Below are 22,023 nucleotides of genomic sequence, written 5' to 3' on the forward strand. Positions count from 1 at the left end.
ACCCATGGTTGTCTTTATTGCCTTCACCTGTGTCCCCTTTGCCCCAGCTGTCTCCACTTCCCCAATTACTCCATGAGTATAAATAGTCCAGACCGTTCTCTTAAATTTTTGTATCTGGAGAAGGGTAGTGTACTGAGAATTTGAAGGTTTTTACAGTAGGTGCCTGGACAACAATGTAATGCCAGATGTGCAGAAGTTGGATTATAACATGCAAATCTTAACTCGCTACAAGAGCTTCTTACATTTTTGCTTAATGCAGGTAATATAAATGAGGACAGCCTGTGAAAAATATCCATTTATTATAAAGTTTTGAAATTAAAAAACAACATTAACACACACACACACACACACACACACACACACACACACACACACAGGGCCATGTTTATTAGGTGTGTACCTGTGCACCCGCTTTGGACTCTAGATCAACCTGAATAAAAAGTTTGCTTCGTTTTCAGTTACATCTACCTGCTCTTGTGACCACAGGTGCAAGATTCATGGTTTAGCAAGCTATATCAAGATGGAAGTCAGAGCTTTGTTGTCACAAAAGCGGCTGACCTTCTACCTGGCTACATCACCGTGATAAACTACTGAGTACTTAACCTGGTCAGCAAGCAAGTTATAGTCAGGTTCAAAATCAACTGACACTGACTGTTATATTCACAGCATGTTTTCAGTGCATTGTCGTTGTTTTATAGGTGCAAGTTCTCAGGATTCTTCTCATAGTGTTTGTAAAATAGTTGCATTTTATGTTCTTTATAGATTTTTCATCATCGACCACTGATCGGAGTAGGTGGCACTCATTGGGATCATTTTGTGCAGAAGAGTCATATGACGGCCATTTTTATGTAAGTGCATACGGACCCTGAAGCAGAAAGCCCTGCTTAAGAAATAGAGAGCTAACAATCATCACCATGATACCCATTATTGCCAACTGGAGTTTTATGTTTTGTTGAGCTAGTGAAGGCAAAGAAACCCTGGCTATGTTGAACATCATTTGCAGTATAGCCCTCTGCATTTGGGTTCTTTATCCTGTGAACTTGACAAATACAATGACATTTGTATACCACAAGTTTACCCTCAGTGTTTTGCATATTAGCGTTCTGACTGACACTAGACACAAGTAGGATTGTCTAAAGAGATAAGGTTAGCTAAGTGAACACCAGTGTACCAAATATTCTAGTGAACAAGTGCTTAGTACACGTTATCAGAAACCACAAAAGCCACTCTTGAAGTGGTGCTAGAGGAAAGTTAAAAGGATAACAATATCAGACAGATCCATCCTCTTTAGCCCACAACTTAACGTATAGAACTTCTTGAGATATTTTACTGGATACGTCAAAATGTGGAGTAACCAGTAGAGGTATATGAAACAAATGACAGAATTTGTTTGGGATCATAAATCTTGGTTGAGTATTTAGCTGCAGTGCATATAACTGTTGGTACATATTGACCCAAATGGCCTGATATGTTGAAATGACTTGTATTTATGGATAAACAGCACACCCATTTTCATAACTCACACTGTGTGTTATCACAATTCATTTTTGCTTTTTATGTTTTATTTGACGATATACACCACGGACAAATGACTAATGAGAACCTACGCCTGTCTAAGCTGTAGTCTTTTGACCTATTTAAGGTCATACACTGACACACACGTTGAAAATCCATCAAAACAACACGTAAAACATCCCTGAAGCTGCGTGCTTTTATAGGCAAATCCATAATGGATGCAGAATATCAACCTCCCCTAGTTTATGCAGTTTGAGATCCAACAAAGATTGCAAAGGTATGCTGTGTCTTACGCAAAAGAAAAACAAAATTGTGTAACTTGATGGGGGTTTTTTTTCACCACTTTACTTTCATCTTCCAGCATTTTGAGGGGCATCAAACCCTGACTTGAGACCCACTGTACCATCTTATAGAAGAGCACTGAGCGGCTTAAATTCAATTAAATTATCAGAATCTTTTCTAATTTCCTTGAGTCTGTGTTCCTGTTCAGTGGTGAAACTGCTCAGTGCTACTGTAGCAGTACAGAGCAGAGCTGATGCAATATTTATAGCCTGTTGTGTACATCTAAATGTGCATCTAAATATCATTAAGCAGGAAATAACCTGTACAGTATCCCTTGTTATGGAGACTGAATATCAACAGAGGAGAAATGAGGACGAGGAGGGTGCACATGCTCTTATAAGGCTCATTGCTGTATCTCTGAATCTCGTTCACCACTGAAACTAAACGCAAATCCCTTTAGGACTTGATTTCCTGTCTCTTGACTGGCCTCTCTCTGTTTTTTCAAACTGTTTCTGTGGCTTTAATTTGGCAAAATAGTTTCATAAGCAGTGAGCACTTCCCCATTCTCTCAGCCTCGAAGAGCTTTAAATCCTGTGGTTATCATGTGGCGTAGAGTTAAAACCACAAAAACGTAAGAATCCTTAATCCTGAATTCATTTGCGTCACTTTTTTAAAGCTTATTTTGATCTATGTAACTCCTGCAGGGCTAGTTCCACTTTTTCCTGGCCTGGCTGTGATCTCTTGTTATAAATATGGGGGAGAGACATGAAATGAGGTAAACAACATGAGGTTCTTTGAGTTTGTCTGGGCAGAAAAGAAAAACATGTCAGGACTTTCGTGCCAGGGCAGGTTTTTATGAATGGACGGGGTTTTTTTTCCTCTCTCTTTTTTGTGAATGAAAAACAACTGGAAAATCCAGTATAAAAGCTAACAGCCTGCCGAGATATGATTGGCTGCTAAGACCCAAACTCCACCTACGGTTGCTAGGATCCTGACTACCAGGCCTCTGATTGGCTAATAGAGGGGACCGAGACTTCATTCATAAGCCAGTGTATTCATCCGGACAAAGGCAAGAAATTCGAGCTCTTGAAGAGGAAATCCACCAATCACGAGTCTCTCTGGACCGAGCCAGAAAAGCACGTCTCCATATTACCCCCAAATCATCTATGCTGGAGAAGTGACAGCACAGCTGGCGTTCAAAGTCACCACACTTCGGTATAAACTTTATCTAAGAGCGTGCGTCAATCAAATCGGGTTTAGTTTAGTTGTTGCCTCTCGACAACACACGCTCACAAAAAATCCAACATCTGTTTTCCCCTCGCAGTTTCTTACAAAAAAAAAGTGGAGCCTGGCAATCTGGGCAGACGTGGCAAAAAGCCCACGAAATGTCTCAAATACACACATCTTATATGTTGTGCACTTTTCTAAACATCCGAAGTGTTTTTGAACCAGAAAGGGGAACTTTTTTGCGCACATTAACTAACAAAGCTGCATCCTTCTGCAAATACAAGTAAATAGGTGGTTGCTCGGTTTTTGTTTTGTTTTTTTGTTGTTGTTGTTGTTGTTTTTAACTTTACCTGAAACTTGCAATCTGTCGAGCTGTCTGTCACACTCACACAGACACACACAAACGCAAAAAGAAGATTTGTAAAGAGGGCCGCAGCCCGCTGGGTAATCACTCGCCATCGCTTCCCCTTGGCATTTTTTGTGAATGGAGCTCATTATGCATGCAGCCTCCACGCAGCTCCATTCACAAGCAGCGCTCCCTCCTCTCTCTGCAGGCTGCGTGGGTCTCACTCAACTCAGCCTAAATGACCACAAACGGTTAACGGATGGATTATAAGATGGATGGATATCTGGACCAGCAAGTGCCTTACACTTTAGCAAATGTACGTATATTCGGATTAACTCTCCACTTCTCTTTTGCCTGGTTTTTTACGTTTCTGCTACCGGGTTTTGTTTTTGTTTTTTACATTTCTCTCGGCGTCGCGTCTGCACGAGTTTTGGCTGGAGCAGCTGTGTGTGCGTGCGCGCAATAGGAAACTGTTTGTCAAGCCGCTTAAAACTATGAAAAAAAAACCCACTCAAAGTAAAGGATATAATGTGGCGCATTTAATGTTTGTCCGCGGGGTTTCTTACGTGAACGAGTTTGTTTGGAGAACGTGTCAATGTGTGCCAAATGGTCACGTCGTTCAGACGCATACGGCGCGTTTGTTTTTCCAAGATTGCCTCCACAACTGGGAAATCAGTTGTTTTCAGTGGAGCTTGACGCTCACCAACTGCAGTAGGATCTCATTTGTAATCCATGACACTGTTATCATTATTATTATCATTATTATTATCATCATCATCAGTCCAAGTGGTAGCTTTTGCATCACTTCATGCCATTTTTCCTGGCCATAGTAAAGAGCTGTTAACTGCTTTGACACTGATGTGCTTAAAATGCCCTGTTGGGAGTCCATTTCTCACTTCTTTTCCTCTCTTAACCTCTATGGCTTTTGCAGAAGTCGCAAGGAAATGGGCCCCTAAATAGACTGTTGATGGCAGCGAAAAGGAAATACATGGACACAGAATTGCCCCCTCAGGAATCTGAAGGTAAAGTGAAAGAGTAGAAGTTTTGTCCTCTGGTCTTTTTACATGTTATACATCATGATGTATGGTTAGTGTCAGTCAGTCTGTGTCGATGAATATTCACTCTTTGTTTTTCTGTCTTTCTGTTCAGACCTCTTCCAGGATTTAATCCAGCTCCAAGAGACGTGGCTCACAGAAGGTGAGACTTGGCTGACTCTTAATGTATAATTTCTGTGATGTGACTTTGACAGCCGTGGGGGTTGATGCTACATGTGTCTGGACAGATCTGTAACCACTGAAACCACAAAGAATCGTTTTATTTGATACTAAGATTTGCTTGAAACATTCTGAGACTACTACAGATATGCATGGCTCCCTGTTTTTTGTGCTTATGCCACAACATTTTGCACTTTTATTGAACTGCTTTCAAACTTTATGACAAAGCTAATCGGGTTAGTTTTGCTGCCATACAGGATCTCGATTTTTCTGACTCAACACACATGCTCATAAAATACTCAGAATCCCCCCCACCTCCAAAAAGTGAACACAGACGGGACATTATTAGCTTTGAGCATACCCTATTTTGGCCATGTTGGCATGTAGTATGCGTGCGAGTTAGGGGCCAATGCAAACAAACAGGCTGTTTGGCTTGTGTCACTCAAAGGCGCATAGCGATGAAATGAGGCCCAGTCAGAGGTGATTGTCAGCTAGTAGACTTAATAAGTGCACTGATGACGTGAGCTGCAATGGAGTAATTATACTGTATGTCAAGAGGGGGAAAACAACACAACCAGTGAGTCACTGAGTGGGTTATTTTTTTTTTAGTGGTAACCTGGAGCACAGCAGTGGCAGGACAGTGAGTTTAAATTTGCAGAAAAGCTGCAAGTAAATTGAGAAGATCATCACTGGGTGTGAATTTTGTTGTGTCAATTGCTTTGATGGGGAAGATTAATAAAATATGCCATTCACTCCAATGTGAGCCAGAACAACCTGATAAATGCTGCTTAAGGTCATTTTCTACTCTGTTTGCTTACTTGAATGTTTGAACTTCACCATGCAGAATGAATGTGCAGACGATTAAAGTTGGACGCTTTTTTTTAATGTTTGTCTGCTGCATATGCACAAAACTAAGGGTGGTCTAATATGCAGTGAGAGGGTACTTTTCCTTGAAGTTGGAGATGCGTTATATTCCTCAGTTAAATTTGGGAATTGAAAAATATTAATGTGTTCATAGGCTCAAGATTGTTTCATGCGCTGTGCTTTGAATTTTGGGGACAGTCGTGCACAAATTATTGCTCCGAGCAGTGTTTTTTAGTGTCTTTGGTTTCTTTCTAAACTATGGTTCTCAAAGGTTTGAGGGCTAAAGCCAAAGGGTCAATTTATGTATGAGTACATTTAAAAAACAGGGATTTACTAAGGTGCTATATAAGTAAAAATGCATTAAAATAACATTTAAAAAAATGGATATCAGTCAGGTTTAAAAGCCAATGAATGAAAATAGAATATACAAATAAAGACAGTTTGTGCCACACTTTAGGATCAGCTCCTGTTAATTTAGTTTGCCATCAATGGAAAACTCATGATGTATCATTAAAACATGTATGCCTATAGATAGATGGATAGATATAGTGTCCATCACGTCCTCTCACGTCATCTTTGGGCCAATAGAAAGCTTTGATACATTAACCTATAAAGAAGTTAATCACTTTTCTCAAAGAGCAACAAACCTTCCTGTTGCTATGTAGATCAATTAGCCAGCTCATTTTGACACTATGGACTCAACCCCTAGTAGGACAAAATGCCCTACTAGGGGATATTTTCATCTCCGTTGTGTTTCCCGATGCACATAAAGTGGTAGTAGTTGTTTTACGTTTTTTGTTTTTGTTTTGTTTTTAAAAAATATTACTTAGTCATGTACAACTGTAAAATAAGCCAAAGCAAAGGGGGATATGAATAAAACTGCTGGTGTAGCTCAGTCAAATAAGGCAGCCAAAATTATATTTTAGTCATCATTTCATGGAAAGTGGTAGCTAGCAACTCCTCCTTAACGACACTGTGCATGCAGTGAAAGAGTGATCGGGGAGTAGCGTGCAGTCTGTCATGTTTCTTAGTCACAAAAAAAATGCTTTAAAAAAATATTGTTCTCTAGTTGGCTAATCTAGTCTAAGCCCATGTTTAATCAGCATCTGTTAACATTTTGGTCGACCAGTTAACTCATTTAGTAGGATGAAAAGAGTCTTTTTTTTTTTTTTTCCTTCCATGTTCCCCCCCCAAAAAATGTAAAATCTCTTGTAAACATATTTTTGGTGGAACCTGAATGTGATCAATGTGTGTCTTTTGACTTGATTAAGGATCGTTGGATTACTTTTAACAGTCAAATGGGACCCATTCTGAGTCATCTGTAGTACATAGGAGAATAAGGGAGGTGAAGCAACTTTGATCTGAGACCTTGTGGAAGCGCTTGTGTCTGCCCAAACAGCAGATGGATATTTAAATAGATCCTACTTCTGAGCCAGCTACTGTTTACAGCAAACAATGTCGTTTCCACGTTAGCTTCCACACCTTTTCACATGCGGCGTCAAATACCTGCAATTTCTCTTCACACCAGCGTCTCGCTTTAACAAAAAGACAAGACCCCAAACCAATAAAGTGCAACGATGAAAGTCACTTCAAAGCTGAGGCCCTATTTGTATTCACACATTTGGCTATTAAAGGCCACACTTAAATGTACCTTCTCCACTTACCTCCAGTGGTGTTAAGCCATTTAGATATCTTTGCCAACAACTTTACTACATAGAAGCTAAATTAAGTTTAGTTTGTGGCGCTCACAGTCTTGAAATGTTGCTTCCCAGATACAGTGTTGTGGTTACGCTGACTAATTCACGGGGCCTTTTTAGTTCGCGTAGCAACTTCCTACCAAAGAAACGGTCCCTTTGAAATCTGATAATGGACGTTTGACTGTTTCAATCTCAGTTTTTCAGATATTTAAGTCACTTGTAGAGTTTTCTCTAGAGATCCTGGAACAATAAAACCTAAAACTGTCTGCATGGCTAAACACCACAGAAAGCAACATTTAAAGTGAAAATTAGGCCCTTTCTATAATTAGATAAACCAGGCGTTTAAAGGAATTTAAAACATTGTTTGGCAGCTTATTGTTGAGTCACAGAGAGTGAAGGAGGGGGTGGGGGAAAGACCAAACGAAGTGTGTAAGTGTAACTTTATCAAAGTGTTATTTAACCCTAAGTATGGGGCTTGTTTTCAGCTTTCAGCTAAGACCTCTCCTTTCCTGTTGCATTAATTAAAGACCTTATCATGAGTGATTGCAGTTGTGAGGGATTCACCGAGGTTGTAAAAGCTGGTTTGCAGGAGGGATTTTTTTTTTTTCTACCAAAGGAGAGCGGAAGCAGGAGTGAGACAAAAAGGGTGAAGCGCTGAATGGCAAGAGTTCAGGAGCTTGTCACATCTTGTCTGATTTCTGGGCCTTTAGGTTTGTATGTCTGTAGCTGTTTAGCTCCTCCCAGGATCTCCCACTGTGAGAAGAAAGGGGGGGGGAAGTCATTCAAGGTGCCTGGAAGCATCGAGGAGAACATGCGTCTGTGCCCGAATAAACACACTTTCCTTCTTGTGCTGACTTGCATCTCAAAGTCCCTGATGAGGTGTTCCTGGAAACAAATCAGATACACGTGCAAGCGCTCATACGCACACAGGAAAGTGTGCAGACACAAACGCACACACAAACACACAGGATGATGCCTGATGCTCATCATTTGTTTTCCCTCTCCCGCGTTTCTACGAGGTCCAGCATGTTCCGCTTTGGACATGTTGAAACTAGTGGAAATGATTGATTGTTGGATGTGCAGAACTAAATATTGGCCCCTGCTCTGTCTCATACGGCAGCTTTATTCCTCCCCCCTGAGGGCAAAAGACTGAAAAGTTAAAAGGGGGTAATATTATTATGGTATAGTAAACCACAGGATGCGGCATTATATAAGAAATCGATGTCATTTATCAGAACATGCTCCAAAACGGAGTCATCCGGTTTCCTCTGCACAGGAAGGAGGAGTGTGACAACAAGAAAGTGGATTTGAATTTCTTATTTCCTCTTTTTGTCCTCTGCCTCTGCTGCTCGCTCGCTGTCTGAGTTTTGTTGTCTCCACTGATGAAGTGAGAGAGCGAGCGATGAGGCCACTGAGGTCGAACGCTGGGTCAGATTGTGGTTCTTGGGTGAGGTTACAATCAAAGGTCCTGTTGCAGAGTTGCAGTGCCATCTGCAAATGTCTTTTTGTAAGGTAAAAAAAAGTTGCTCTTTATCTAAAAAGTAGATACTTTTCCTCTTTTTAGTGGGTAAATGATGCTTAAGTACCCACAGTGTGTTTTTTGTAGCTCATTACACCCCTGATTGGGTTCATGATATTTAATGATACCCATCAAATTTTCCTTACCAGTTAGGTTGTACCATGACGTAAGTTTGAGTCCCAAGCAATGGAAACACTTAAAGTCCACACTCTTGTGTAGCTGGAGCATTGCCAGATTAAAAAGGTTGCGAGCTCTGGCTCTGCGCTACGATTAGGGTTAGGTCATTAACTCGAGGGTTGGCAAAAGAAATGCCAGTGCGTGTATCTGACCTCTTCACCCTTAGTAGGGTGTTGGCAGTCCAACGATTTAGGCTTTTCAACTGCGTTTGTGTGACTCAAAGTCCAAAGCTCCAAAAGGATAATTGTGAATGGGGTTTGGAAAGAGTAGCACAATAGCGTCTGTCTAGCTCTGCTGCACCTGGGCTTGGCGTCGCTGGCTCTGCTTATTCAGTTAGATCCTAGATGAGATTCATTATGAGAGAGTGCCTAATCAGGCCCACTGAAAATGTACACCACTGCAAGTCATTACAGATCAGATGAAGATATCACATATCACCGTATTGACTCGTCTATTTTTACAAATCAGTGTAAGTTGGGTGTATTTTGTTTCTTAGATGCAAACTTTTCTATCACTGAAAGGTAACTGAATATAATTTGGGTTAATATATTACTCACATTAAATAGTATTCACTCTCACATATGGAGGGCACTTTACTAAAGTCACATATCCATTGTCTCTAATGCCTTTTATCAATCTACACAATATTTGGGGGATTTAAATCACATCATGTAGCTTTTAATGGGACTGAAACTTGGCTGGAATTTGGGGATTTATGCTTGCAGATTCATTTTTATTTTAATCACTCACCGGCCACTTTAAGTATAACTGCTGCACAACCTTTTCAAGGGTTTACAGTGAACGGTGCAAAAAGCAAAAATAACCAACGAGCGGCTGTTCTCTGGGCAAAAATTCCTTCTTGATGTTAAAGGGATGAGATTGTTTTGAGGAAGGCAACAGTAACTCAAATAACCAGGCATGCAAAAGAGCATATCTTAACGCACAAGATGCGAAACCTTCAAGTAGAAGACCACACCAGGAGTCGCTCCTGTCAACTAGAAACAGGAAACTGAGGCTACAATTTGCAATAGCTCGAAAAAATCGGACAACAGAAAATTGTACAAACATCATCAGGTATGAGTTTCTGCTGTGACATTTAGATGGTGAGGTCAGAACTTGGTGTAAACATCACGAAAGCGTGGTAGCATCCTGCTTTATTACCGACTGAGCATTGTTTCAGTATCACGTCATATGGACCAAAGTCTCTGAGGAATGTTTCCATCGCCTTGTTGAATTTATGCCATGAAGAATGCAGTCCTGAAAGCAAAATGGGCTCCAACCCAGTGCTAGCAAGGTACACTTAATAAAGCGGTCGGTCAATGTAGCTCTATTATATTCAAGAGAATATAGCCAATATGGCACACCAAAACAATCTAGATACTTGATAACCCTACAAGCAAAAAGAAAATTATCTAGACTTGATTTTGTGGGGAACTATTCACGTAATCTTCACTTGCTCTTGTTTCGCTCTTCCACTTCTTCTTTTTGCTTTTAGTTTCCTTGTTTTCTCTCTACTTCTATTTTAAGCCAGTCGCCATCTCTGCAGAAGATGAAATCCAGACTGCTTTTAGATTGTTAGACAAAAGTCCCCAACTCTTTGGAAACAAATCAAAAAAGAAAAGAGCTGGTTTGTCACACCATGTGACAGATCTCTTCACTGGTTTGGCCAGAGCGGCTTGTATTGTCTGTTGGGATTTCGAGTAGAAACTAGATAACACCTGCCTGTTAGTGACGGGTTTGAGATGAGTGTTTTTAAAGAGGCGGAGGGAACTTTCACTTATAGACAAAAACATTGTGAAATCGAAGCGGGCAGGCTGGGTGGGGGAGTGGGGGGCTGAAGGACTTTATTTCCTCTATATAATAGTCTTAACGCAAGGGCAAAGAAAAATTTGTATTTTCTCCGACTTGGTGTGACTGCTACAAATGCTACACAAAACCAGTTTGGCAGGTTAACATCTACAGTGTATCCATGTTGTTGTTTTATTGATTTATCGATGAGTAAACTGCTGGCATGCTACACACACAAATCATGAAGGTCACCTGAATGAGCACGACTCAGATTTCAAAGAAGAGAAGAAAGTTACACCATCAGAGATGAAAGAAAGGTAGAGAAATATTAGATTCTTGTCTAAAACACAATCTGTTTCTTCTTAATTTCAGCTCAGGTTCCTGACAGCGATGAGCAATTTGTTCCTGATTTCCATTCTGAGAACTGTGAGTACATTCAGTTTTTGTCCTTTAAACGAATGTCTGGAAATGCGCTCTGTGTCAGTTTCATAGAAAACAAAACTCTGGCCTTTTGACCACACTTTGTCACAAAATTTCAAATTCAATCAGTATTGAGTCATGTAACACACAGTGCTGTACATGCCCGTCTAACCCCATCTTTCTGCTTTGGCATTTAGCCTGTTCATATAATTCCTGTTGAATTTTGCATGTTACGAGAAAGACGGGATGAAAGCAGCGGTCAGATTTGGGCTGTGAAGCCACCAGAGGCTTACGTGGGGATACTGTAACTCGCTGATGTTACAGTAATCTCTTTGGGAGGCAAAGCTATGCAGAAACAGAGGGGCTAATGACCCAGTCAACATGGAGTGAGTTTGGATCCTGGCATTATGTCCTGCCGCCATCCATTTGCATGCCTTTGAAAAGTTGAATGGAGACGGCCCAGGAAACCAGTAAAAAAATTATTCAGGGCCCAGGTACAAAGATGGCCTTTTGTCCACATCGGAAGGTGTAAAATAGAAAAGCAAATTCCTGGGCTGCACAACTGAGCGCCTATTTGAATGAGTTTCCCTTTCTTGTTGTGTGTTTTAACAATGGCGATTCAGGATATGGGTGGGAGTACGTGTTGCTCTACAAACAGTTTTTTGTTTTTTTCGGCCCCATTCAGCACATTGAAGGCTTCTCCGTCTTAAGCAATGACACCGAAATGGCTGGAATCTTAAAGGAATCTTAAAGGGAACTTCTAGAATTAATCCCACCCCCTAAGTAAAACTGGCAGCTTTGGTTCCCGGTCAAAGGCGCTTCCTCCATGTGACTTTTGTGTGCAAACATCATGTGATTTAACCAGCTCCGTGTCACCACTGTTCAGCCCCTCGGTGACACATGCCCTGCGCAATATTGTCACTGTGTCGGCCGACAATGCGGAGGAGGATGTGCGGATGATCCCCGGGCCACACAGAGGTCATGTCTACTTAACCCCCTGGACTGTCAGCCAATCAGCTGTCAGGCCTCCACTAAGGGTTGACCTGGGTATGATTTGCAGGGTCAGCGGGGCTTCAATTTGACAGGCAGCTCACTTATACGCAGCAGAGACACTCCTGCGTTGACAGACAGTGTCCCTGCTGATCACGGTCAATAGCCGCTGAGTCCACTTAGAGCATCTCTATTCAGCTCTGACTGGTGGAAAACTGAAGCTGACAAGCGACTTTAAATATTTGCGCTTGTTCTGTTCCCATGCTGAACTGAAAAGGCGTTCTCAGCAAGTGTTTAAAAAAGAAAGAGGTGACTCACCTGTTTTGGAAACTCAAAAACATTGAGAAAAAAAAAACATAAAGGAAAGCCTTAATCCCAGGTGACCGGAATATAATTGAGGCCTCCACTGAATAAGCATCCTAGTAAAAAATTAAACATTGTTGTTTACCGAGTCAAGTTGTTACCTGCATGGGTGTGGTGCTGACGAAGGGAGGAAATGTGGAGCCAGTGAAATGGCAAAAGAGAGGCAAAAACATTGGAACATGTTGGAATGCTAGATTAGAGAAGAGGAGGGGGCAAAGCAGGGATTGTGCAATACCTGCACATCTGGTAAATCTATCTCATCTGGTCCATTCTCCCTCAGTTCACAGCTAACAAGCATGCTCTGTCTGCAGGCTGCCACTGAGGGAAGGTTATGCAAACATGCAACTTTTATGTACTTGCTGACCTGCCTGTGTGTGCTTAAAGGTAATTGAGCCATTGGTGATAACAGTGCACCCTATGTTTTTTCCATCGGCTTCATGTGATTGCCCGTGAGGATTAATGCTTGTTTTTCTGTGGTGACAGCACCTTCAAGGGTTAGGCTGACGCTACTGTCAGACAGATTACTTTGTCTGTTTACTGCCTTCGGGGGAGAAACACATGGAGGTGTCAGTCAAATTTACAGTGCACAAGCGTAATTAAAATAGTTTAGACGCGTCACTAGTTTCGCACTAAAAGGCCACAGTCGGAGGGTTTGCCGAGGCTTTGCCTGCACTGAGAGCTTGTTCTTTGTTCAAGTATGTTGTTTACACTTGGAGCAGCTCGAGAGATGTGACCCATTCATAAATTTTCTTCCCTGTGTGCGTAAAAGGAAGTGTGCCTCTCCCTCCCCCCTCTTTCTCTCTCTCTCTCTCTCTCTTGCGCTTTCTCCCTCTCTCAGTCCTCTCCTTCAGTCTTCATTCATAAAAAAGCCCTACAGTACTACAGACCCCCCCCCCCCTTTCTGACGCCCCCCCGCTCTTCAAGTAGATACTCCAAACTCCTCCCTCCCTTCCTGTGTCTGTACAAACTAAGTCAAATTTAAAAATCTGGACTCCCCTTTCCCTTTTCTCTCTACCTCTCTCTGTCTTTCTCTCCAAACACACACATTCATGCACACACTGAGTGTTCCAAGATGTGAACTAATCCAGTGATTTTAAGAGTTGTGTGGGACGATTGTTTAGTTTTGTGCCTTGCAGTAATTATATAGGAAGTTGTGGCTATAGAATGCTGTTACAGTTCTTCTCGGCGAGTAAGTTTACCAAGGGAGAGAAAGCAAAATGACAAAGAGCGAGAGTTTCTGAGGGCAAAGGGGGAAGAAAAGAAAAAGAGATGAACACATAAAACTGAAAATCAACTTTGTCAAAATAATTTCTACCTTTCGTCCTTCTGGGGTCCTTACACATTGTCTACATGCAGCTGTTTTTCCATTTTATTCTTTGCAACCTTTTCTTTAATTGTAGCACACCATGCTATGAAATAGGGCTGCATGATCCGTTTCTATACACTGTCCAGAAAGTGTCAAAAGGTGTCTGAAAAGCCCAAAGGCATCATTGTCAGATTGCTTGTTTTGTCTGACCGACATTAAAAGGCTGAAGTTATGCAAGATATAATCACAAACTGTGTATAAAACATAGACATAGCCACCGCAGTGGCACCTGTTTGTTTTGTGAACTCTTATTCTGAAGCCTCAGTTTTAGCATTGTGGCTATCTTGGTGTTTGGAAGCAAGGAGAGGCTTTATTTTGGCAAGCAGGTGGAGTGTTGGGTTATCTGGAAGAGCTGAGGAAGCTTGGTTAGCACACCGCATCTGTAGACTGTATCCATGCATTGCACAGACACCTGCAAATCTGTGCATTAAATTCTAGACGTATTTATATGCTAGTTGGCACTAAATCTTGAGCAGAAGAGGATGGTGGCTAAAGGTACCTCTCACCACCTGTTAAGGTAGCCCAGCCTCTAATGATGCATTGCAATCAATCCTAGTCAGTTTGTGGCACTGAGCACAGCTCGTCTGCCACCCATCTCTTTGCAATGGTTGACTGTAGTTGATTGGAGGAATTTCTGAATTTTGTTTCAGATTAGAGGGTCTGTCTAGTAATAGAACGAATAGACTGACTCCATCTTACTGCCTTTTTGATCAGTCTTTGACAGAATCAGAATAGATTTGACACGTTTGCCTAAAAATATAACTATTTAAACTGTTACTAAAAGTTGCTGATTCTCTTTCTAAAGAAAGGAAAGAAGGTAGAAAAAAGAAGAAAAGGTTCCAGTAACCCAGCTCTAACTAAATCCTCCCAGCAGCGTGGCTCTCTGGCTCCCTGTGTTCTGCTTTGTCATGAATTCACAGCGTTCCTCTTGTTTGGGTTGTTTTTCTGGATCCGAACTGGCCCAATCAGGCCCTATTTGGAGCGTGGGGCGATGGGTGAATCGAACCCATCCCCACCCCCTTTCCCTGCTCCCTCTTCCCCCAAAAGAGAAACATGCAGCTCTGTGTTCTCCACTTTCCAAAATACAGCTGCTATGCAACAAAGTGTGCAAAAACATCCAGGTGCCTGCCAGACATGCACAGATACCGCTCGCCTTCTCGCTCTGGGGGAGGCGAGCCTTCCTCAATGACTGTGTTTGTTGCGGCATTTTGTTTTGTTTATGAGTAAAACACTTGATTTCTCTAACATGAACATATGATTTCTTTTGACAGCTTCTCCTCCACTTACTCACGCATGTACATAAACACACTTGGGCTGGTATACGTTTTGTTTTTTATACACAGGCTTCAGCCCTGCAGTTTTATGAATGGGTTGGTTGTGAAAGACTGGCTGAGGCAGCACATTGAGTTAGGGGGAGTAAACCTTCGTTCATGACATTAACATGAGTTATTCCTCTACCAAAACACCTATAGAAGTACAGGCTTCTTTTCTGCCAGTCTTTGACTGACTACAGTGATACAGAGAGTTTGTTTTGCTAGGTCTTTATTTGTATTTTCTCTGTTTGGTGGAGTTAGAGCCACATGTTTGGTTTAAATGTCCTAAATTCAGTTAAGATGGGACCTTTTAAATATACATAAAAGTTACTTTAGGTTTACAACATCTTTTAGTCATGTTTTAGGCAATCAAATCCACTGAAAAGGAGTTTGTAATGTCTACAATGTAGAGGAAAAGGCGTTTAATAACTTCCAGTGGGGAAGTTAAAGCTGAACTCCTGTGTTGATTCAGAACAGCCCTGTAAAAGCCAGGGGGCCATGGGGGATTTGAGCCAGGCAGCACAGCCCGCATGTCAGCAGCATAGTTCTGTGAATGGACAGCAGTATGTGTTTTATTACAGGAGAGTGATGGGAGGTGTATGTGCAAGGAAAAAAGGGTTGATGGGATGCTCATATGCATGCCTGTCTCTTTCTGTGTTATTTACATGAACAGCTTTGCTTTCTGCAGCTGGAATTTTTCTCTTTTAAAGGAGAGCACAGACCAAAGTGGGGAACAGATGCCGTGGAAGAGGGTGAGGCCATAAAAACAACAGTAGCTTAACTTGATTGAATAATAATAGGAAGAAGCAGCAATTGCAATGACAAAGGCCAGTTTGAACATGTTGGCTGTTATGATAATCAGTGTTTATTACAACTTTAGTGTCAATTTGGATTTGACAATTAGGCATCTCTTTTAAGTACACGTTCCACGTTCCATAAAAGCTAAAAATAAGTCGGTGCTTACTTTTGGCTTCACACGAGACTGTTACTTCCCCTTATTCCCTGGACCTTTAGAGGGGAACGTAACAAGGCGTATGATTCTTGCTTCGGGTGCGAGACGTCCCGGACGAGCCCCCACTTGTTACGTTCCCCCCTAAAGGTCCTGGGGATGAGGGGAAGTAACAAAAAAGTGTCCGGATTGAAAAAGGAGAGAAAGAGGCAAGCTGGTTTAATTAAAAGGCTTTATTAACGTTTCAACAATACTAATTCAAAGAGACGGTCAAGCCGCTATCACTCTTTTAAAGGGAAACACAACAAAACTCAGTAGTTGGTCAAAGCCCTGGAAAGTAAGTAAAACAAAATGTTAATCACCAAACACACTCCTCTCCACAGAGCAGGAGTAATCGAGCAGGATGCGCGCACACACAGTTCACCAGCTGAGCCTAGAGCTCACCTTTCTCTGGCCTTAAGTACCTCTAACTGCTGATTGGAGTCAGCTGTACCCAACGGACGGCACTTAGGCAGAAGAGACCACACCCACACCAGGGCAATTTCAACAGACTCGAACCCCATTCACCTTGGTGGAAGTCATCTGGAGACTTTACTCACCCAATCCGTATGAAAAGACCTGTGATTGGCCCGAAAACGAAACCCAGGGCAGGTGCAGGAGTCTAGTTTACCTTCAGTCCACTTCAATCTCAATATCCTGAAAGTTTATAGGGTTTTGCTCCAGTTAGGCATAAAAACAAGTTGTAAGACACTTAAAATAAGAGAGAACTGGTAAAATGACCATCTACAGTACATATACAGTTGTCCAGTATAATTACAATTATTCCCAACATTTTCAGCTCCACTTCTTCCCCCTCTTCTTCAACCCTTTCTGAAGTCATAATCACTTTAAGTTTGTAACTTTCCCAAACAGAAGTTTTGACTGTCCATGACAGAACTCAGACTTTAGCACTGTTTATACTTTACTTAACCCAACCCCATCTAAACCATTATTTGGCTTTGTCCCTTGTATGGTGGCCATCATCATGTGTACCGCAGCGCTCAACATTTTTAGACATTACCCAGCTTAGCTGCTTGAGAGAACACAAAGCTCCAACACAGTCAGTTGAGGCGTTAAGGAGTCTTTAACCTGCCGGCTTGTTAGCACAAAGTACTTGTTATGCCTAACTGAGCCCATGTGAGAATAACTTGGACAGTAAAAGTCTGGTGAATTCCCAGTAAGCAAGTGGGCATCATGTGCTCCCTTCTGCACAGGCTACCCAGACAGCACCGTCGTCTAAGAGACAAAGCCTGACACTATGTGCTAGAACTGAGAGGGGGCAACTTCAGCTTTCACAGCTCATGTAAGAAAATGACTTTGATATTTTGCAATTTTGCAAACTAAATTTGTCTTGAGAACCACCTGTGTTGTCATTCCTCTCTAATTTTTTTTCCTTGTACCAATGCTGCTGCCTTTCCATCAGTTTTACGATAAAACAAAGAAATTAGTAGCTGCATGGCCAACCAGACAGTTCAGCAAACACAGTTATCAACACACCAAACACGTCCAGCTTCTGAGCAGAGGAGGTCAATGCATAGTAACCTGCTGACACACAGCAGAAGGTGTGTAGTGTGAGCTGAGAGCTGGCGTACGCTGATATTGATCCTCGCTAGTCCAGGAGAGGAACAGGAGGAGATGGAGAGGGTGGATGGATGACTTGATAAAGATAAAGCAGAGATAAATCAGTCTGTAGGAGAGGGAGGGGAAAGTGGAGGGCTAGGAGCGGGTCAAACGTGCCACGAAGCATTACGGTCAAGATCACTATCGAGAGGGCCGGGGGTGGGGGCTTTCTGAGAAGTGCGGGAAGAGCTGTGGATGTGGCATGCTCACTGATAATTTCAAGGAAGGTGTCCCGGCCTTTCAGTGTGTTATCTCCTCCTTCTGATGAGGTAGATTTCACCTCCAAATACGTAAAGGCATGCATTCTCACAAACACGTGAACGACTGCACACTCACATCCACGAGATGCCCAGGTGGGCAGCTCATTATATCATTTCAGTAACAGTGTGAGGGGGTGGATCGATCGCTACATTAAACATTAAGAGGGGACAGCTATATTGGGGGCTGAGGGATTGAGAGTCGAGAGTCAATATTGTTCCAGATTAATTACATCCACCTCTCGCCTGTGACGGGATGTCCCTCTCATGGCACGTCCCAAGACAGGAATGTATTGTATCGCCTGCACTAAACAGCAATAAGGCTCCAAGATTTATGGCTGTTCAATGGCCATTTATAAAAAGCCAGCGCTGCACAATTGAAAGTGAAGTGGACAATAGGGAAAACATATGATTTCAGAAGATTTACCAATTAAATTCTGATCCCCTGATACTTTATTTTCTCTCCCTCGTACTCAGTTTTTCCCATTTCTCTTATAACGAGAGCAATATCAATACAAATTGATCCAGTTCACTGAGGATTCAAGGTTGTACTGTAGGAGGAATTCTGGGGGAAGAAATCTAAGTTTAGTTGTTAAGACAACAATTACACCCCTTTCAAAAAATATTGTTTCGATTTCAAAAAATGGGAAGTGATACTATGATGCTTGCAAAACTGTAGCGTCACTGTTGTTCCCATGTTTAGTGTCATTTAGATCTACATCCTGTTAGCCAATGCAACATAGTGCACCAGAGGCGTTCCAACGGCCAACAAAGTCCAGAAAACATTTGTCAGAAGTGCCACTGTGCTATCCAAAGAAATCATCTCTCCGCCCTACTGATACTATAGTACTTTCCATCAATCTCGTTAGGCTTGTTTGGCAGCTATCTGACAACCGTTCTTTAAATATTCAAGTAGCCTGAACCATTATCAGATGAGAGAAGATGATCTGTAAATCTGATAAAGCAGACACTAATGGAGCCAACACTCCTGGGCCTCCCCCGAGCAGACAGACAGTGAAGCCACTCCTGAGCCCGTTGGCTCCCAGAGACGAGGGTGAGTTCGTCTTCCTGATTGTGCAGTGGCCTTAAAAGCATGCACACATGCCCAACACATGTTTCCATGCACCACTGGACAGGCTCGAAACGGTCTGGATCACATTGGTTCGCCTAGCCTCCCTCGCTCTCTTTTTGCTCTCACTCTTGCACATTTTCACACATAAGTAGAAACTTCGGCCAAAGTCAGTACCACATTGTGACCAGATTTTGACTTTTTAAACTTCTATTTTTCCCCCCTTTAAGGTTTTAGACGTGCTCTAGATAAAGACAAGTAATTTGTGCAGTCAAATGTTACAATCTTGTGTTCTTAAATACATGTGGAAGACACTCATTTTAGCTATAGTTATAGCTTGTCTTTGATAAATGAGATTTAGGTGATTTTTAAGATTTGCCCTTGGTGCTCTATTTCACAATTACTGGGCACTTTTGACTCTTAAAATGCACATGAAAAATGCAGCCCTAAACTGGGAAAAATGAACAAGGAAAAGAATTGAAATTCATGATATATTTAAGTGTGTGATGTAATGCATGATACAGTGTGTGTTCTATACTATCAGTATTTAAGCTAATAGTTCTTTAACACATAAGATGTATATATTTTCTACAAAAAGATGTACTTTAATTTTTAAATATCATTACAAAATTTAGTTTAGTGAAACGGTAAGAAAGACAATTAAACAAGGTTCCTGCAATTGTTACTAATATGATTGCTTATAATAATATGGCACCCATGATTTAAAAAATGTGTTCTAGCTGGTAGCACCTGTATAAGGATGGGTCATTCATATTCATTGATCATGGTTCATTTTTACTGGATAAACTGATGTAAATTTCAATTCATTCATCTGAACTTTACACAGAAGCAAACTACTTCTGTTCTATTTGTCCAAAAAGTGAATTTCTTACAGCAAATTACTTTTGCCCTTGAATCTCTGCAGAAAGAAAGTAACACAGCATTTCCACAAGCAGAGAGGGAATCCTAATGAGCATGTGCAATCACACTAGCTCGTTTTTGGACTGAGGAATTGCATGTTAGCGCTATCCCTGGTCTCCATATGTACATCGACTTGACCGTTTTTTGACCATGACAAATGGTGTAAAAATTGAAAGAAGTAATGCAATAAAGCATTTGTTTCTCTGTTTACTAGGCCAAAACATTCACTTCAACATGCGGTATTAGTCATTTAATATGAAGCTCAAAAATCAGGTACACAGCTGCGATCTATTTATTTTTATCTGTTTAGTGTTTAAAAAAGAGAACCCACACAAAACAAACTATATAAACTTAGAATTAGACCATAAGCTTGGTCTCACAAAGTAAAATCCACCAGTCTGTGCAAAACTTTGACTGTCAACACATGCATTATAGGTTTGATGTAACCTACACTTTAAATGCTTTTAGATTCTTTTATACTGTGCCAGGCATTCTCCTATTATGTCTCCACCACAATGTATTCACTAAGCAAATAACGTGATTCACAGCCTCTGTAAATCAATAACTTCCTTTTTAACCTTTAAAACCATCATGGCATAATTGGCATCCTTGTTATTATTGATCACTCACCACAAGAGATCAATTGGAAAGAGTGGGAGACCAGGTGTAGGCCATCTTTGCAGCTTGCTTTTAACGTGGCTGTGCAGCACGCTGAGGCCACGTGTCATTCGTTCTGCCATGTACAGCACATTTCATGTGAGACGGGAACCAGATCTCTAGATAACCCCGAGAAGATCCCTCCAAGAGTCCGACTTGAATCTTATTTGTATGATTGGATGCATTAAGTGTGTATTTACGTTACGCTTCACAAGTTCCTCGCTTTAGCAAGCTCCAGTCACCCTGTTTGACACCGAGGCTGATGTCCAATGAGTTATTGTGAGCGAGGCTGTCGTGTGCTGCAGACTTCCAGAGGCTTAGCACTTGGCCAAGCAGCATATAAACATCCAACGTAAGACTCTCCAGATGCACTCCTGTCTTCAGATTGGATTTCCCTACACTAGAGCCTTTAATGGTAGGAAATAATCTGTCCAAAATAAGATGGAAGAGTTCATAGCCAGGTCTCGTCAACTGCACGCAGCAGCTCCTTCACTTAAGATATTAAAATATTTTTGACTGATACAGTTCATGAAAGTTTAATCCCATCATTCTGTCTCTTTCAATCAAGGCGATCGTAGAGATTTTTGCAAAAACTGGTTTAAAATATCAGTCGGTGTCAGTACTATTTGTGTTTTTGTGTGGAACCCCAATAGTGTTTCCTGACATTTTCACCCCAACTCCATATGGCTCAGCTGAGGAGACCATTGTGTAGTGAAGAGTCTGTGTGGGGATCGTGCTTGCTTATGCCATTTGTTTGTGGTAGGTGTCTGTTGAATGGAAACCTACCCAATGTAATTATCCCTCTACTTCCTAAAGCACTCAACCATGACCATCACCTTTCACCCTGCATCCTCCCCCTCTAAGAGCCAACATTTACATATGTAAGAGCGCATCTCCACCCTGTCTTTAGCTCAGGGTTATCCCTTTACACAGGGCTCAAAAAAGGGTGCAAATGGCAAAGAATACGACAAAATAAGGAAGGAGGAGATGAGATGTGTTTGGATTGAGGAAGAGCCCTTTGACCTTAAGAGGTGGTGGGAATCTAACAGACGTTGCACACATTTTATACACTCCTGTGCATGAAATGTGGAAAGGCATACACATCACTACACTCGCATACATTTATTTTACCGTATATACTTCTGTGTTATCTCAAAATTGTCTGATTTACAACGCAAAAGCTGTTGTGTACTGTATCTGTCTCTTGACTTCTAAACACCTTTCAGTTTCCTCCGTGATCCATGTTTAAGTTCACAAACTGTCCCTCCCCCTAAAACCATGAAATATGAGGGTCTCTGTGATGATGTAACATTTAACAAAGCAGTTAGAGGAGGTTATACTGCCCCAAATAAAAGCAGGAAGAGAAGTGAACGTGGAAGAACATAACTCTCCCTGGATCCGTTTACAAGACTGCCAGCACCGTATAAACT

The 22,023-nt window shown here is 41.6% G+C and overlaps 1 protein-coding gene across 2 annotated transcripts in view; it reads left to right on the top strand.

Annotated features, from left to right (window-relative positions):
* The first annotated feature begins 3,535 nt into the window (after nucleotides 1-3,535).
* Nucleotides 3,536-22,023, top strand: part of etv4 (ETS variant transcription factor 4) — a 36,471-nt gene continuing 17,983 nt past the window's right edge. Inside the window, exons 1-4 of one of the 2 annotated variants that reach the window (XM_085466830.1) lie at nucleotides 3,536-3,686; nucleotides 4,302-4,392; nucleotides 4,520-4,567; nucleotides 11,002-11,055. In XM_085466830.1, the coding sequence (XP_085322956.1) occupies nucleotides 3,630-3,686; nucleotides 4,302-4,392; nucleotides 4,520-4,567; nucleotides 11,002-11,055 (250 nt within the window). In that variant the 5' untranslated portion in view covers nucleotides 3,536-3,629. Of the gene's footprint in view, nucleotides 3,687-3,987; nucleotides 4,082-4,301; nucleotides 4,393-4,519; nucleotides 4,568-11,001; nucleotides 11,056-22,023 lie in introns of those variants that run through there. The other variant, XM_085466831.1, reaches the window with a different exon arrangement.

The sequence above is a fragment of the Copadichromis virginalis genome, linkage group LG8 (genome assembly GCF_057382275.1).
Source record: "Copadichromis virginalis isolate Kocher_CV1m ecotype Utaka linkage group LG8, C_Virginalis_male_GT1.1, whole genome shotgun sequence".
NCBI lineage: Eukaryota > Metazoa > Chordata > Actinopteri > Cichliformes > Cichlidae > Copadichromis > Copadichromis virginalis.